Source organism: Lactuca saligna, chromosome 1, assembly GCF_052625555.1.
Source record: "Lactuca saligna cultivar CGN05327 chromosome 1, ASM5262555v1, whole genome shotgun sequence".
Taxonomy (NCBI): Eukaryota; Viridiplantae; Streptophyta; class Magnoliopsida; order Asterales; family Asteraceae; genus Lactuca; species Lactuca saligna.
The window spans coordinates 126,516,263-126,533,658 of NC_136417.1; the positions used below are offsets into that span (position 1 = coordinate 126,516,263).

Below are 17,396 nucleotides of genomic sequence, written 5' to 3' on the forward strand. Positions count from 1 at the left end.
GATTTTGAAAAGGATTTGTTGAGAAAGGGATTGTTTAGTATAATTTGGACTTATTTTGTAAGGAGTTCAAGGGGCAGGGTTCATATGGTAAATATTGGCCTTGTTTTGAAAGAAAATAGAGAAGGAGGGACTATATGTGTAAACATGGGAGTAAGTTTGTAAGGCACGGGGTATATAAACCCGATTAAACACAGAAACCCTAGAGACCATGTGCAACCGTCACCCCACCTAATACCTCCCTCCATCCGCCACCATTCACATCTTCAATCTCCGACGCCGCTGCTACCTCCGACCACCAATGTCGGGAACAAGAACCGGTAGCGTGAACCACCGAGTTGCCGCTGTAGTCGCTGCTGCTACCTTGTGCAGTCATCGATGAAGCTGGAACCGACACCATCAACCGTCGTTTGCATTGTCGAGCCCGACTATGACTGTCTCCGCCACTGCACCGCTTCTGTGAAGAAGACGAAGCCAGTGCCCATCGCCACCTTCTGTCCAAATAGACGTCGTGGTGAGCCGCCGTTCTTGGTTGGAAGCGGGTTGACCTTCTATCGTCGACGACCGTCGCACGTAGCTGGACAAGAACCGCAATGACCGGTCGAGTTTGATGTTGTTGGGTTCTTCATTTCTGTTGCCGGCATGCGGTTGTTCCACCGTGAAGTCGCTGCCACTGTCGCCTAGCACCACAAGATTCCGATGGGTGTGTTTCTTTTCATGTTCAGCTCATGAGTTCGCGTATTTTGGTGTTGCTGAACAAGGGAGGGTGCGTTTTTTTGACTGGTAATGTGACAACCCGAAATTTCCATTTTGTACGAACATTAACTATTCAGTAGAAGGTAGTCCAGTTTCAATGAATTTCAGACTTTTCCGAATAAGTTTGTGTACATTAGGGTTTATATTTAAGGAGATATCAGGAGAGTGGATACTCTTGGGTTTGTGAAACTTGAGTATTTCAAAACTTCTTAATGTTAGAGTTCAACTCCGGAATAAAAATATTTTCTGCCAAAAATATTTTTAGACTATAAATAGATTTCTGAACTAAATTCATTCATTATTCACATTTCCAACTGGAGAAAAGCCATTTTCTCTCTCACGGATCTTCGGGTTTTCATCCCAAATCGGAGTACACTTCCCTAGTTGTATTTTAATACTTGTTTTATGCTTAATAACATAGATTACATGTCAAATATGTGAGATCCGGGAGTTTACCGCCCAAGAACGTTCTTGGGGAGTAAACTCCAAAATGAAGCTTAAAGGTTATCTAGTCCCATTTCCGTGTTAGGTAACTAGCTTAGGATGATATGTATGTACATTTAAGACTAGAAAGCAGTCAAAAACACCAAGCTTTAGGATTTCACGGCCCAAGAAAGTCTTAGGTCGTAAACACCAAATTCAAGGGCTTAAATGTGCCCTAATCACTCCTAAAGGCCTTAGACTTTAATCCTCAATTACTTCTAGCTAATTTTTGGACTTTTAAACATCAAAAGCACCCCTTAAAGGGAGTTTACGGCCAAGGAAATACTCTTGGGCCGTAAACACCAAGTAAGGGCACCAAAGTGTGCCTAGGGTACTCTTTAGCCTTAAACAAAAGCCTAGAAATTATCCTACTTGTGCAAGTGACTTGAAAGAATTAAAACACCCATCCCTTGAGAGTTTACGGTTGTAAACTCCAAAAGAAATGGTATTTTTGCCGTAAACTCCTCAAAGGAGTATTTTAAGTCCCTAAACTACCCAAAGGATTAAACCACCAAGCTAGGCTTATTCTAGAAATCATTTAGCACTTCAAAACACACATTACCACCAAGATTGGAGTTCACGGCCGTAAACTCAAGGATTTACGACCGTAAACTCCTTGTGTGGAGTTTATTGAGTAGTAAACACTTATACAAGGTCCTTGGAAGCTTTAAACCCCTTTAGCCTTGTCCCATAACAACCTAGAAGCAACCCTTAGGACCTATAACACTTATACAAAGTGTTTACATGTTCCTAAGTGTCCCAACATATTTTATTAAGTTATTATTTGGCTAATTAGTTATATATATTCTCATTATATGATAACTAGGCTCGTGCGTGTGAACAAGTCTCCGTTTGCCACCTAGCACGGTATCCGATACTTCAATCCAATCCACTCACCGCAAGTGAGTTCATACCCCTTTAATTAACCTTTGAAATACTTTTAAATGTTTTAAATACTTTTATGGGGGGGGGGAATACAAGTTAAATTCTTATAGTTATTGCATCAATCACATGTGATTACATTAATCACATGCGATTAATAACTAGAAAACCAATGATTTTATCACTATTCAAACTGTTTATCAAACTGTTTTACTTCAAAATGTTTTACAAACTCTTTTACTTATCAAATGCTTTTATTAAACTTTGTTTTACTTCTTATAAATTGCATGCCCATATATGTATAGATATATAAGAAATGTTTAAAGGGCTTAGGAAGGCCATCCGCCCTATTTCCTTTTCGCGCTTGAGATGTGGTCTGGTGGGATTTTGGGTAACCGTCCGAAGGTCATTTCAATATTAGTTATATATCAAATATACATATATAGACATAAAAGTACTTCCATATTCATACTTATCAGTACATCATCAGTAAGTTACCATCGGAGTAACATAGGATCATACTACTACAATTTCTAGATAAATGAGTCAGTTCATTCATGAGTCAATACTTATTACTACGAGTACTTATACAACTATACTACAAAGAGAACATATACAACTATACTAGAAAGAGAACATATACAACTATACTAGAAAGAGAACATATACAACTATACTAGACAGAGAACATATACAACTATACTAGAGGAAGAACATATACAACTATACTAGAACAGTTCATTACATTACATATACAAGAATACGTTAACAATTGTGATCCACTGTATCGGAGCATGCCTTAAATGTCATGGTCCGAGTTGTAGCCAGAATTCTCTTGGAGGGAGAGCGTGAGTTTGCGTATAGATCTATACTGGATTGACTATCCTACACCTTGTTGCTAGCTACAGCCGGACCTGCAGGTCTGTGGGTGCCAAACGTCAGTCCGTTATTACGACCATTCGTATGTCGTTGTTACCAGTCGATAGTATGGTGCAATTTATCACATGATACCTTAATATAAATCCGGTTTAAGGTAGTCAGTACAACAATAGTTCCTATAATACAACACTACAGTACTACAATAATTTACCAATTACATACTTTTAGTGATTGTTTCACTTAAACTTTAATGTACAAACTATATTTTGTTAAATGATAGTTACACTTGGGAAATTACACACTTTTACAACAAACGAGCATACAAAACAGTTAAGCCTTGGTAGAAGGCTACTTTAATAGGAAATATAGGTTTTTCTGAGAGATTCAAACTTGTACAAACACTTACAAACATTTACTTACATTTTACAAACTTACACTTGAGACATGTTCAAACGTTTTTGGATGACAAATACCGATACTAAAATACTTATGAACTCACCAGCTTAATGCTGATAAACTCTTTCAAAATAACTTGTATTCTCAGGTCATCAGTAGACAGGTACCGAGGCCAGCTTTTGAGAAGATGGAGCGCATCCAAGACTCATCTTATTATTTTGATTTACATTATTTTTGGTGTCTATAACTGTTCATAACACGCTTGTATTAAAATTATATATTTAATGCAATGGATGATGTTGTTTGCTTATTTACATTTACTGTGTTATGATACTTTATATGACGTCCTCCACCCCAGAACGTTTCCGTCGTTCTTGGTTTTGGGGTGTGACAGGTAACCACCATGGTAGCCAACCATGGTGGTTGCCACCATGCACCACCGTATTGTGTGTGTGTGTGTGTGTGTGTGTTTACTTGAGATTTAGCCTTGTAAAATGTAATTAGAAATGGAATAATGAGAAAGAAACTAAAAACCACCACCGTGAGGTGGTGGCTGCCGCCTCCTGCCGCTACCGACCGCCATGTTGGGTGGCGGTGTGTTTGCCTTGTGAGTTTGATTCGTTTTGGGGTGCTTGAAACCCTAATGGGCCAAAGTAGCTCACATGGGCCCAATAAAGCTTAATGGGCCCTAATAAAACCCTAATGGGCTCAATGATACTCTAGTGGGCTTAATAGGCCCAATAAAGCCCTAAATAACCTAAAAGTCCAACAAATTAATAATGGGCTAGTATTTGTGTTGGAAAACCCTAATGCCAATAAATCTTAATTTAAGGAATTAATCGGGACACACGGGAATTATTTAATAACTTGGAATATTAAATAATGATCATTGGCAAAAACTAGCGTAAGGCATAATGGACTTAATGGATTAAGTCCTTAATGGGTTAGGAATGAAACACTGAACCTTAATCATCATTTCATGTGAAAACTCTAATTTGGGATTATGGGCTTGGACTTATCGAGACCCACATTTGGGCCATTGGAATGGAATTGTGTGATTAAGCCCAATCACACCATATGACTTATTTTGAAGAATGATGGACTTAATGGATTAAGTCCTTAGAGGAATAATTCCTTAATAGGTTAAGTAGGAAATTTAACCCTAATCGGCATTTTATGTGAAACCCTAACTTCACTTGGGTTTATTGTTGGGCCTTTCTATTGGGCCTTGATGATTGGATTATTAATGGGTCATCCACGAATAATTATATGGACTAAAATAATTTAATGGGCCTAGGGTAAGTCACATGTAAGGGGTTGGGCCCAATTTGGAAAATTGGGCCATATGATGAGCTTTGATTCCTAGTTCGCTTTGGGCCTTGGGCTTATATAAGCCAAGCATGGGGTGATGAAGTAATTATCCAAGTTTGTATTATGGTTATGTGTTGGGACCCAATTACTAATTGGGTGTTGTTTTGGTGTTGACAGTTCGGGAATCTATCATCCAACAGATGGGGTTAAGTCTGCGAGACTTCAGCAAGTGTGGGATTGTGTTTACGGGACTTCAACAATGTGAGGTGAGTTACGTTCCAGTAGCGGTGGGTCTAAGGCCACAATGTCGACCCACCAGTAGGAGATGTATGATAGATGATTGTCTTTGTGATATCATCTAGGTTTGCTACTACCTGATATGTTATATGCTAGCATGATATGTTGTATGTGATAGTAGTAGAGTTCGGTTGTTAGGACCGAAGGGTAGTCAGACACCCTAGGTACGTCTAACAGTATGTGATGATATGTTTGTATGCTAGTTTGTTATGTTATATGCGATAGAGGTAGTAGGTGGGGATCAGTCCCCGAGTTCGGTTGTTAGGACCGAAGGGTAGTTTAGGTACCCCAGATATGTCTGATATTATGTTTGTGTCATGTTATATGTGATAGTAGTAGTAGCGGGTGAAATAGTCCCCGATGTTCGGTTGTTAGGACCGAAGGGTAGTTCAGGCACCCCAGATATGTCTGATATTATATTTGTGTTATGTTATATGTGATAGTAGTAGTAGGGGGTGAAATAGTCCCCGAGGTTCGGTTGTTAGGACCGAAGGGTAGTCAACACCCCAGAATAGCTCGACATGGGTAGGTCAGCGCCCCAGAATGGCTTGACACGAGAAGGACGATACCCCATAATCGCCGCATGGGTAGGTCGGCACCCCAGAATGGCCGTACCGGGTAGGTCCGGGCACCCCATAAATGCCTGGCAGTATGTATGTGATATGATTGTATAGTATGTGGTATGATGAGGGAACTCACTAAGCTTCGTGCTTACGGTTTTCAATTTTGGTTTCAGGTACTTCGTGTTTAAAGGAAAGGAGCCGACTTGATCGCAGCGCATCACACTATGGTTTTCCGCACATGAGATCTTTGGGATTACACTTTGATATTGTTTTATGATAACATGTTTAATTATTTCTAATTTGGCTTTGATATGACATGGCATTACAAATGTTTTATTACACTGTTGGTTTTATAAAAACGTATTTAAAAGTGAAATTTTTTGATCTGTATTTTTGGGATGTTACATTACACCATGAATAGGCTCAAGGTTCACTTTAATATACTTTTGCCCTCTCATATCCTTTTAGCACCATGCATAGTCCAATTTAAATAAAGGAAATATAACAGAGTTCTAACTATGCTAACGTTAGAAAATTTGGGTTGTTACAATATTAATATCATAATTTAGCAAACCCTGAGATGAAGATAATTTATAGGGTGTGTGCACTACTATATAAGGCATGTAAATCATTGAGAGACAAGTATGAGACAATACTAATTTTGTTCTTCACTCTCCCCCTCATATTTACTTTTGTTTGTTATGCTAATACCCTTGAAGATCTTGCATGATTGCAATTTTGTGGTGCGACTACAATACAACGACTTTATTTTGGATCTTTGGGTATGTTTTTTCAAGTGTATGTCCTTATTTCCTAAAAAATAAACCTCATTTATTGCATTGATCTTTATTTAGATCACTCGACATTTTACATAAATCGTAATGTTGCAAAATCATGAGTTTCTCTTTGTAATACTAATTGCAAAAACTACTATGTTGTTTGACGAACCCGAACACCAACTACTATGTTGTTTGCCGAACCCGAACACCACTGAAAGATTGAGATTGACAACAATGAGATGTCATTCTTCCAAAAGATTATAGAAAGTTTTCTAATTTTAAGAAATTTAAAAGTGTTTACGAATGTTGTGGTTAAAATAATACAATTCTTGCTAATAAGTGACAAATGGTTTTTTAGATCCAAAAAAATGGCTATATGAGAGACATATGGTTATGTGATTAAACATAAAAAATTAAAATTAATGAAAAATCAAGTAGCTTTTAAATTGCTTTTTGAAACCGGATAAAACTCATAAGAGCAACCGGTTCAAATACCATATCAATTTTTAAACCGAATCAAGATCTGAACCGGATTAGGATCCCGAGTAGGTTATTTTTTATTTATTTATTTGATTTTTTTTAATTAGATAAAATCAGGTCTAGGCACGGTCTAAACATAAAGTGTATATTGGGCCCGCCCTACCCAAGGTGGCAAGGTCTGCTCGCTGAATAAAAACAGACGACGACATTCGCCGGGAAACGGAATCGCCGTTAAACAGTGCCAAATCATCGCGCTCGCTCTCTCGCTCGCGTTCTCTCTTAGTTTTCATTCCAATAGGCATTTCGAATTTAGGAAACGACGGGTGACTGCTATTCCAAGGGCTCTCCACTCCACAACCAGCTTCTTCCCCACCGCTAACTGCTGTAAGCCGCAATGTGAGTTTTCTTTTCTCTTGCTTTTATAATTTTGAAATTCGCTTTGATTTGTGTTGGTTTGACGAATAGGATGGGGCTGCTGGTTAAAATGACATGATTATTTGTTTTGGATATATTTTTTTGTGCGTTGAGTGGAATGATATCAAGTTATTGATTTTTATTTGCAATTAATAAAGGTTAAGGGTTTCTGATTTTAGTTTTCAACCGAGTGTTGGTATTCATTGTGAAATTGGCAACAAATTTAGCGACTTGGTGTGACTTGGTGTAGTGTGTATATCGTAACATGTGGGTGAAGTGGATATTCGTTAGTGACGGATATATCTAACCTAATTTGTTGCAAGGATTATGCAGATTAAGGTAGTGTTTGTTTTTTGTCTGCAGATCTGCGAGATATCTTCTGTCTGCACCGCGTAGACCACGCGCACATTAGTCTTCGCAGACTGTTTGTATTTTTGAAGACTGCAGACCTAAAAATATCTGTGCGCCCTCTTCCTCTTCTTGGCGCAGATGTGGACCAGAGTCTTCTAACATCTTCAGACATCTTCTAGCTTAAAAAAACATATATATCTTTATTTTTTTTAAGTTTTTTTTTTTAATTTATATTTTTTCCAACTATATTAATGATAAACAATATGAAAAAAATAAAAATTACAAAACTTAAAAAAAAACATTGGACGATACAAACATGATATTTTTAACAAATTTATAAATAAAAATTTATTATAATAATAGTCGTTGAAGTTGTTTATATAAATATGAAAAAAAAATCATAATATATTCTTATATTTTTTTGCCAAAATTTTGTAAAATTTTATTTAATAGAGTATCATCAATTTCTCGAGAAAATATTTATCGTACGTTTTTAATAGATTTATTTGAAAAAATCGAAGTTTATTTCCATCTATTTATGTATCAAATTCTTTGATCACTAATTATAATGTTTAGTTATAACTTTACAATCAAAGTTGTTGGTTTTTATCAAATATGTATATGAATTAATACCATTTTTATTTTTATTTTTTATATAATAATACATAAAAGTTGATCTAGATTCGTTATATATTTATAATAAAGTCGTAAAAATATATAAAAAATTCGCTTTGAAGTTTTAAAAAATCAGTTTATTTAGATTTCAGTTTATTTTGTTAAAAAAACAAACAGTCTTTTTTTTTCAGACTGCAGACGTTTGGTCCACCTCTTCTACTGCAGAGGTCTACAGATGTGGTCCGCAGACTGCAGACATTTTGCCTCAGAAAAAACAAACAGCACCTGAGTAAACATTGCAAATTAAAAGAAGTGAATTGAGTTTGAGTTGATTGAGATACGAATTTGTTTGGAGATTTTGTGGAATGAAGGAGTTCAATTGTTTTAACAGCTGTATTTGCAGATCTAAGGTTTTGGATATTGATAATGACGACCCTTGATGCGGATATAGTTTCACATCGCCGGAGTTACTACCAAATGACTGATTTTCACAAGAACACAAGATTATTTAGCATGACTAAGAGGCGTAAAGAAGTGTCGGTCCGTGATCATGGGATTGAAAGGTCCAACATCGTGAAGCAGGTTTGTTATATATGTGTTGGGCTTTAGTCGAATTGCTGATTATTCATGTACCGTAGGATGTTATTGTTGTTTCATTCACTTAAACACATCTGTTTGACTTGTGTAAAAAGGATCTTGCCTCAATGGCTGCTAAAGTACATTCGACTGATAGAGATCTGCAGCTGGGTGGAACTGTCCTAATTCGTAAACGCCTTATGTTAGGTATATATGTTTTACATGTATGTATGTATGTCTGAATGTATACGCACACACTGAATTGGTTTCATTTCATTTCACAGGACGACAAGAAACTGCAAAAGTTATACAACTTGGTTTGGTACCTCGCATTGTCGAGTTGTTAAGTAGGGAGGATTCTGCCGAGCTTCAGGTAATAATGCTATTTCTATCTCTGTTTGAGTATTTGCTTTTTAGCCTTATTATTATTCATTTTGTAACAGGTTGAAGCTGTTGGGTGTCTTTCTATCATTGCCTCAGGAGTAGTATATAAGTGGACAAAGGATGTCCTAGACAGCAGAGCGGTCCCAGCACTTGTAAAACTTCTACTTTCTCCAAAAGATAAAGTTCAGGAGCAGGTAACAACATAAATGCTTATGCTTGGTACATAATTTCAGAGGTGGAGGAAATCTCTCATTTATGACCTTGCTTCTTCTTACAGGCTGTTCATGCATTGGGAAATATAGCTGGAGATTGTGCTGAAAGCCGCGATCATGTTTCTGCCAACGGTGCGTTGACTCCTTTGCTTCGTTTGTTGCTTGAGAAGGATGCTAAGGATCCCATTCTAAGAACTGCAAGTTGGACATTGTCCAACTTATGCGGAGGATATCCATTTCCTCCGTTTGAACAGGTATTGTCAATTGTCATATACGATATATCATATTTTTTGTTTTTTTGCTTTTTTGTAGCTGATTTTTGATTTGCAGACAAAAGCAGCTCTTCCGGTAATTGTGGATCTCATCAAGACCAAGGGGAAAGACAAAGATGTCTTGACAGACTTATGCTGGTCTCTCTTTTATATTTCCGAGGCTACTGCTGAGGGACATAAAGCGGTGCTTGCTGCCAAGGTCTCTCAACGCCTTCTGGAGCTTCTGAGGTCTGTCAACACTTTCTCCTGTTTGATTCCGTTTCCACCTTCCCTTTTGACATTTATATATTTTCTGTGATCTTCAGTCCTCAGCTCCCCGCTGAAGTTGCCAATGCTGCACTTTGTTGTGTTTGTAAAATCTACCTCACAAACGATCAAACTGAGGGTTTTATAAATCTTGATTTCCTTTCAAAACTGGCCAACTTGTTGCCAGTCAAGAATATGAAAGAGCAAGTGTGCCGTACAATAACTACTAGCATCATCACTTCAAGAAACAAACATGTAATGCTCACTGTAATACTGTATCCTTTGGGCTTTGATTCCTTCCTTGTATTTTAATCCATCTTGTTTTCAACATAATATAGGCTATTATTGAGGATGTGATCGAGGCTCAATTACTTAAAAGGCTAATCAAAGAAGTCGAGAATGCACCGTTTCGGGTTAAAAGAGTCGCAGGACAAGCTGTTGCAAATGTCATTTTGTGTTCTTCACCGGAACAAATCAGGTTTCTACTCTCACCATTCCCTTGTAAATGATATGTGACCCTCTCCTCCTCTCATACAGACTTACATGTTACCATGTTTCATAGGCGTTTTGTGGACAAGGACTGTGTAAACGCAATGGATATTATCCTTGAACTCAATGATTTGGGAAGCGTTCACCTTGCTTTACAAGGGATTAACAAGATTTTGAAAGTAGGCCAAGAGCAGCAGTTAGATGTTGAAGTTAGTTCCTCCTATGCAGCATCATTTGCTGAAGCACCTGCCTTAGAAAAGATTAGGTATTTGAGTAGTCTACACGTGGGTGATGTTAGTGATACTGCTCAACAGATTGTTGACATGTATATGTGAGCTGTGTATGACCTGTATATGTGAGCTGTGTATGCGAAATATGCATGCACCATAGTACGTCTTATACTTCATTTATCAGATTATTTCATTTCTCATTTGCTCGTCGTTGTAAAAAAACTTATTTCTTCAAACTTTTTGCTGATAATAATAATCAATTGTTATAATTTCTTGAAAAATGACAACTTAGTTCGGAATAGCGCACTACGGAATTACCTCCGGGATACCCGAGTTGTATTCTGAAGAGTATTGTTTTGTGTTTTATATTTTCTGTTATTATTATTATTTTTTAAAATAGACTTTTGTAAATAAAGTAATATTTTGTGTTAAATTTGTTTTTTTCTTAAATAGAGAATTTGTTTGTGTGTGTGCACGTGCTTTGTGTGTTTTTATATGTTCTTTGAAAAATAACTATATTTATAGCAAAAATTAACAATAAAAAAGTAACAATTTTATAAACTTAAATATGTTTTAAATACAATGTTCATATAACAAGGGATGAGAATTTGATCCGAAAACCCGAACCAAACTAGGCCCAAATTAAGTCATTTGATTCGGGTTCTAGGTATCTATATTATGCTTATTCGGTTTTCGGGTTATTTGGTTCAGGTTACACAAATAATAACTTATTCGGTTCTAAATTCCTGACCCAAATAAGCATTCATCCTCCCATTTTTCTGTTTGACAGAAATCAAAATCATAATTCATATTTTTGCCCTCGTCGTTCATAGCAGAAAAAAAACCGAACACTTGTTCTCGTTTCTAAATCGACAAATCTTCTCATCTTTTTCCAAACTCGAAATCACTTTTGTCGATACTTCCACTTGTTTCAAACTTTCAAAAATCAACCCTTCATGTTTATCTAAGGATTCACAAATTCACACTTTGCCTAGTCATAGAACATAGTAGGGGTATCAATTTATGACACGACATGACAAAAATACACGAAACAAAACGAAATCGGGACGAAATCAAAATTCGAATTCGTGTGTCGTTTTCGTGTCAAGATTAAAAAATACGATGTCGTGTCGTGTCGTGTTCGTGTTTATAAATCGACACGAAATTGACACGATTAAGCATGTGCTTGTTGTGTTTTTCGTGTTTGTCGTTTTTGTCGTGTTACATATCTTTAAGTATGAACGAAATACACTAATTGTTATGGAATATTGTCTTTGTCGTGTCGTGTTTTCGTGTTTTAATTGGTTCGTTTTCGTGTTATTGAAAAAAAAACACGACATCGTGTCGTGTCGTGTTCGTGTTATACAAAACCTTGTCGTGTCGTGTCTCATCCATGCATGGATCATGAAAGCCCAAAAGGTGATGGATTAGTGATTACTAGTGGGCTAGAAGGTGGTTTGGGTTCAATGGTTGGGTTGTGCATGGTAACCCACAAATTGAATTAGGGTTGCATGAAGGCTAGGGCAACAATTTTAAGGCTTCATAGTGCTAAAAACATTACTTTTTTACTTCATAAAGCCTCCTAGCCGTTTTTATCACTCTTTGGTGGATTAGGGTTACACTTTAATGCTTCTGATGGCTCATTAATGCTTCTTATGACTCCTTAATGAAGCATAGACATTTTTTCTTCATCCTCAAGTGTCTTGCACGTTTTTTTTTTGTGTTATTTCAAGAGTTTTCTTAATTTTCATTTACTAGTTTTAATGAATAATTGATTGGTTGGCTTGTAACCACCAAATTTGTAATAAAGGCTTCATATAAAGCCAAGTTTATGCATGGAAAAAGTAATAGACGAATTTCTAAGAAAAAAACTTTTGTTCGCTTGGAATTATTGTTATAATTCACAAATTATCTTGTTGGGACGTGTTCTTGACTTGATACGAACTCAATCCAATTGGTCTCGGATTGTTTTCACCGGTATACAACTTAATAGGTCTTGAGTTGTTACTAATCTATCCATTTCTTTCCATTCACATATCATTTGTGGTTGTTATTCTTTCTTAATTTACCTAAACACTACCCTACTCACCAAATCAAGCCCATACACGTATCAGTGTCGTGTCAGACAAAAACACGACACGACTACCCGATTTGACAGCCCTAGAAAATAGGGCTCCAACTCAAGAAACTCAAGTAAGAAATTAATTCTCATTATGTTAATCTACTATGTAATTGTAATTCTTTCAATGTGTTATTGTGTTATGTTAGTCTTTGAATGTTTTATGTTGTTGTATAAAAGTATATTATTATTCTATTATTCAGGTTATAGAATCCTAATACGGTTTACTCAGGTTTTTTTTTTCCGGTTATACGAGGTCCTTAATCATCTTGTACATGTTATTCGGGTTATTCGGATAATAACCGAACCGAACAAACTCGTGTTGGTTAATCGGTTCGGTTTTCGGTTCATGCAATCACTCTTATTCGGTTTTTGGGTTATTCGGATTCGGGTTCGGTTTAGTTCGGTTCCGACTTAAATAACATCCCTACATATAACGTCCCAAAAATAATAAGTAAAATTTTCATTTTTAAATAACCCAAAACATTCATTCATTACTTCCCAAAAGATAATCAGTGTATTAAAAGTGTTTCAAATAACATCAGAGTAATATCAATGTCATAAATGCGGAAACTCCAGTGGATGTAGTGTAATCATGTCGGGTCCTTCCCTTTGGAACCAGGTGTACGTGAAACAAGTAAACATAAACAGTAAACACAAATTTTAGTGAGTTCATTAAAATACCATATACCATACATAACATAATAACAAAACCAAGTCTTTGAAGAACACAACACCCCAAAAAGCCATAAAAACTCAAGAATATGGATGAGATGAGAAAGAAGCAGCTTGATCTATGAAGAGAGGCTAGGGTTTTCTGCAAATAGGGGTTCTTGATGCAATGGGGGCTTCAAATTAACCTAAAACAAGAGGTTGAAGACTATAAATACAAACCAAACCCTAATTTAATGGGCTTGGGCTGTACAATTCACTCCTTTGTGGTGAACTCCTCACCACGCCTGGTGGCAGGTTTTTCCCAACTTTCACTTCAGCTTCAAACAACCATAAGTTCTTTGTTTTAACTCCAATTATAGTGATCTTTATATGTACGCGAATATATTGACAATACCCACAATTCTATCTAATTAATTTTGACTTAAAACATTCCAACTAAATTCCTTAATTCATGCAAGAAGTCCTCAATATCACTTTTCCATTTTACCCTTTAGCTCCAAAGCACAATTCAAGGGATTAAATTACTTAACCAACATTATCAACATCCAAAAGGGTCTAAACTATATTCTCGTGAATCCCAATACCTTTACTTGATAAAGGCTTGATTACTTCAAAGTCTAATTAAAGAATTCGAGGATGTACGTTTGGGTTAAAATAATCGCGAGACAAGTTGTTGCATCATTTTGTGATCTTCACCAGAACAAATCAGGTTTCTACTCTCACCCTTCACTAAATGATATGATGTAACCCTCTCATACAGACTTACAAGTTACCATGTTTCATATGTGTTTCATGGACGAGGACTGTGTAAAGGCGATGTATATTATCCTTGAACTCAATGAACTGGGAAGCATACGACTTTCTTTATAAGGGATTAAAAAGACTTCGAAGGTAGACTTAGAGAAGGAGTTAGATGTGGGTACTGCTGAAGTTAGTTCCTCATATGCAACATTGTTTGCTAAAGCACATGACTTAGAAAATATTAGGTATTTGAGTATCTATACTTGGGTGAAGTTAGTGATATTGCTAAATAGATTGTTGACCTGTATATGTGATCTGTGTATGTGAAATATACATGCACCATGTTTTTGTCTAAATCTTTTATAGGAATTATTAAACTTCATTTATGAGATCAAGTCAATTGCTCTTAGTTCTTGTAAAAAAGTTTGATAACATCTTGAAGCTTATTTCTTCAAACTTTACTATAACATCCTAAAAATCATAGGTAAAAATTTCATATTTTTAATTCAATTCAGACCATCAAATATTCACATCAAACCAATCATAAGTATGTCATAGTAAAATAGTCATCAGAGTACAAATCCCAAAATCAAAAAGTGCGGAAACATGGTTGGATGAGATGCAATCATGTAGGGCACATCCCTTTCAAACTAGAAGTACCTGAAACCACAAACATAAACTATAAGCGCACAAAACTTGGTAAGTTTCCCCAAAATAACCCATACCATACATATACATATCAGTCAAACATAATTGGGTCTATTTCACCCCTTTTGGTCTCTTTCAACTGATATTGGGTCTATTTCACCCCCTTCGGTCTCTTTTAACCGGTATTCGGTCTATTCCCCCCCCCCCCCCCGATGTCTTTCAACCGGTACAGGGTTTATTTCACCCCCATTCAGTCTCTTTCAACCGGTATTGGGTTTATTTTACCCCCTTCGGTCTCTTTCAACCGGTATTGGGTCTATTTTACCCATACAACTAGCATATAATCATATCAGCAAAAGTCACAAAGACAACAAGAACATAAAGTCATAACAATAATTGTCAAAAACACATCTATCATTCTAAAAACATAATGCAGTTGGACGATATTGATGCCTTTGACCTATGAGTACAGTGAAGGAACTCACCTCAATCTAAAGATAGACAAATCACACTCTCGGGCTGCTGCGACTACGACTCCTCACACTGAACATTCTAAATTATCTTTAATCAATACCTAGGGTAAAACCCCATGATTGGTCCAAAATACCATCTATCATGCCAAGGGGTAAAACACCATTTTACCCCTTCCTCCAATAGGCCCTTCAATCCATGACCCAAGTCTAAAAGTCTTAAAGCCCAACAATAGCCCAAGGCCTAAGGCCCAAAAATGACCCAAATGCCTAAAGCGCAAAATGGTCCCTAGTGAGTACGTTATGCGTACCACCTATGTACAACTTACTCAACGACGGGGGATCGAGGCTCAAACCCAGTACACATGACGTACTCAGAAGTACACCCAACATACTTGTTAGTTTCTCATTCTCATTCTCATGGCTTAATCCCTTAAGACCTTAACATCCAAACCATAGATCTACTTCTAAATATGGTCTTAATCCATAAAGTTGGAAGCTTTAAGCCCTTGATGACTTCAATAGGTTCAATCCTTAGATTCAACATTCTACTTTAATCAACAACCATTAACTCATGCATGGTTGGTCTACAACCATCAAGATGCAAACTTTATGAACTAGTAACCTCAAAAACATCAAAAGTATCAACTCAAAGCTTCTGGAGTAGCATTTACTTACAAGAACTCACTCATAGGACCATAAGATGCTCAAATCTCAAATAATCCTAAACCTAGCATAGAATAATCAAGGTTAAGACTTTATACCTCCAAGAAGTTGAGCATGATGAATAAACCATAGATCTATAAGCTCCAACTTGATCAATGCTCCTTCACCAAGCTTCTTCTTTTTCAAGATGCTCCAAACACACACCAAAATACACATAAGGTTCAATTCTCTCTAAATTGGGTTAGGATTTTGAAATAATGCTTTTGGGGACAATGGAGGCTGATAATGAGAGAACCTTGGGGCATAAGGTTGCTTAAATAGGGTCCAAACCCTAAAATTTAGGGTTTGTATTCTTTGCAATTATGCCCAACGTATTATATGTACGCCCAACGTACTAAGATGAATACCTACAATCACCTAAGCCCAGTACACCCAACGTAGACCATGTACGCCCAACGTACTAGACTAATCCCATATTCTTCCTAACTTTTGATAGTCACAACTCCCGCGTCTCAAATCCATTTTCGGCGTTCTTTATGTCCACGGAAAGGTATTGAGGAGCTCTACAACCTTATCTTGTTAAATTTTTCTTAACACAAGTCAATCCCAAAACCATAATCCTTGAACGCAGTCTAACACCTATCCTTTCCCAGTTCACCCTTTGTTCCCACTCTTGATTCGAGGGCTTAGATCTCACAACCAAACTTGTCAACCTTCAGTAAAGCCTAAAGTTTACTTTCTCAAAGCCCTAAAGTCTTTAAATAATCGATTTATGGCCCACGATTCCCAAATCACAAATTGATTCAAAATAGGGTGTTACAACTTTCCCATACTTAAATTAGATTTCATCCTCGAATCGTTACTCATTACTTCCACTGTCTTAGTAGTCAAATTCTTGAATGCCTCTATTAGAGTCCATTCTTAACATAAATCACACCTCTTGGCAAAGAAATGAACCTTATCACTCTGTCTTCAGTAATCGAAAGAAAATACAACTGCTCTGACCGAAAATGGGAAACCCTAAACAGTACCTATCTTCTTAATAGACAAAAATTATCACATCCTACATCCATAAAAACTCCGATTCACAATCCAAAGTGAACGAATTTCTTCTAACCCTAATTTATTTTTTTGACCACTGGAATGAAAAAAACCTATCTTTTCATCGCAGATGGAGCATTTCATTTGAAAAGAAGGTGACTCCCTAATGCAAGTTCCACCCCTAGGTGCCAGACCAATACATAACACACATTCTGATAAGCAAGGATTTGTATATTCAATCTACCCGAGATATCTTAACTCCATGTTGAACTTCTACAAAACTTGAATGCGGAATTTGTAACCGTCCCATGAGATTGATAACCTCATGCATGGTCATGAATCAAGACTCCACCAGAGAGTCTAACAGATAAAAGTTACCTTAGCCAGTTCACCATCATAGTTCCAAAAGTCCTTAAGGGATGAC

At 36.7% G+C, this 17,396-nt stretch overlaps 1 protein-coding gene across 1 annotated transcript; it reads left to right on the top strand.

Annotated features, from left to right (window-relative positions):
- Positions 1-8,535: 8,535 nt before the first annotated feature.
- LOC145044248 (importin subunit alpha-1a-like) lies at positions 8,536-10,893 on the top strand. Its single transcript, XM_078993129.1, has 9 exons — positions 8,536-8,785; positions 8,896-8,986; positions 9,064-9,152; positions 9,223-9,357; positions 9,441-9,629; positions 9,706-9,875; positions 9,953-10,148; positions 10,232-10,371; positions 10,456-10,893. The coding sequence occupies exons 1-9, from the start codon at positions 8,630-8,632 to the stop codon at positions 10,715-10,717; spliced, it is 1,428 nt and encodes a 475-aa protein (XP_078849255.1). The 5' UTR covers positions 8,536-8,629; the 3' UTR covers positions 10,718-10,893.
- Positions 10,894-17,396: the final 6,503 nt, after the last annotated feature.

Bases quoted from the DNA above. Each gene is read 5' to 3' on its own strand.
- LOC145044248 (XM_078993129.1), top strand. From the start codon at position 8,630: ATGACGACCCTTGATGCGGATATAGTTTCACATCGCCGGAGTTACTAC. The intron at 8,987-9,063 runs GTATATATGTTT...TTCATTTCACAG, and splicing joins TCGTAAACGCCTTATGTTAG to GACGACAAGAAACTGCAAAA. The intron at 9,358-9,440 runs GTAACAACATAA...TTCTTCTTACAG, and splicing joins AAGATAAAGTTCAGGAGCAG to GCTGTTCATGCATTGGGAAA.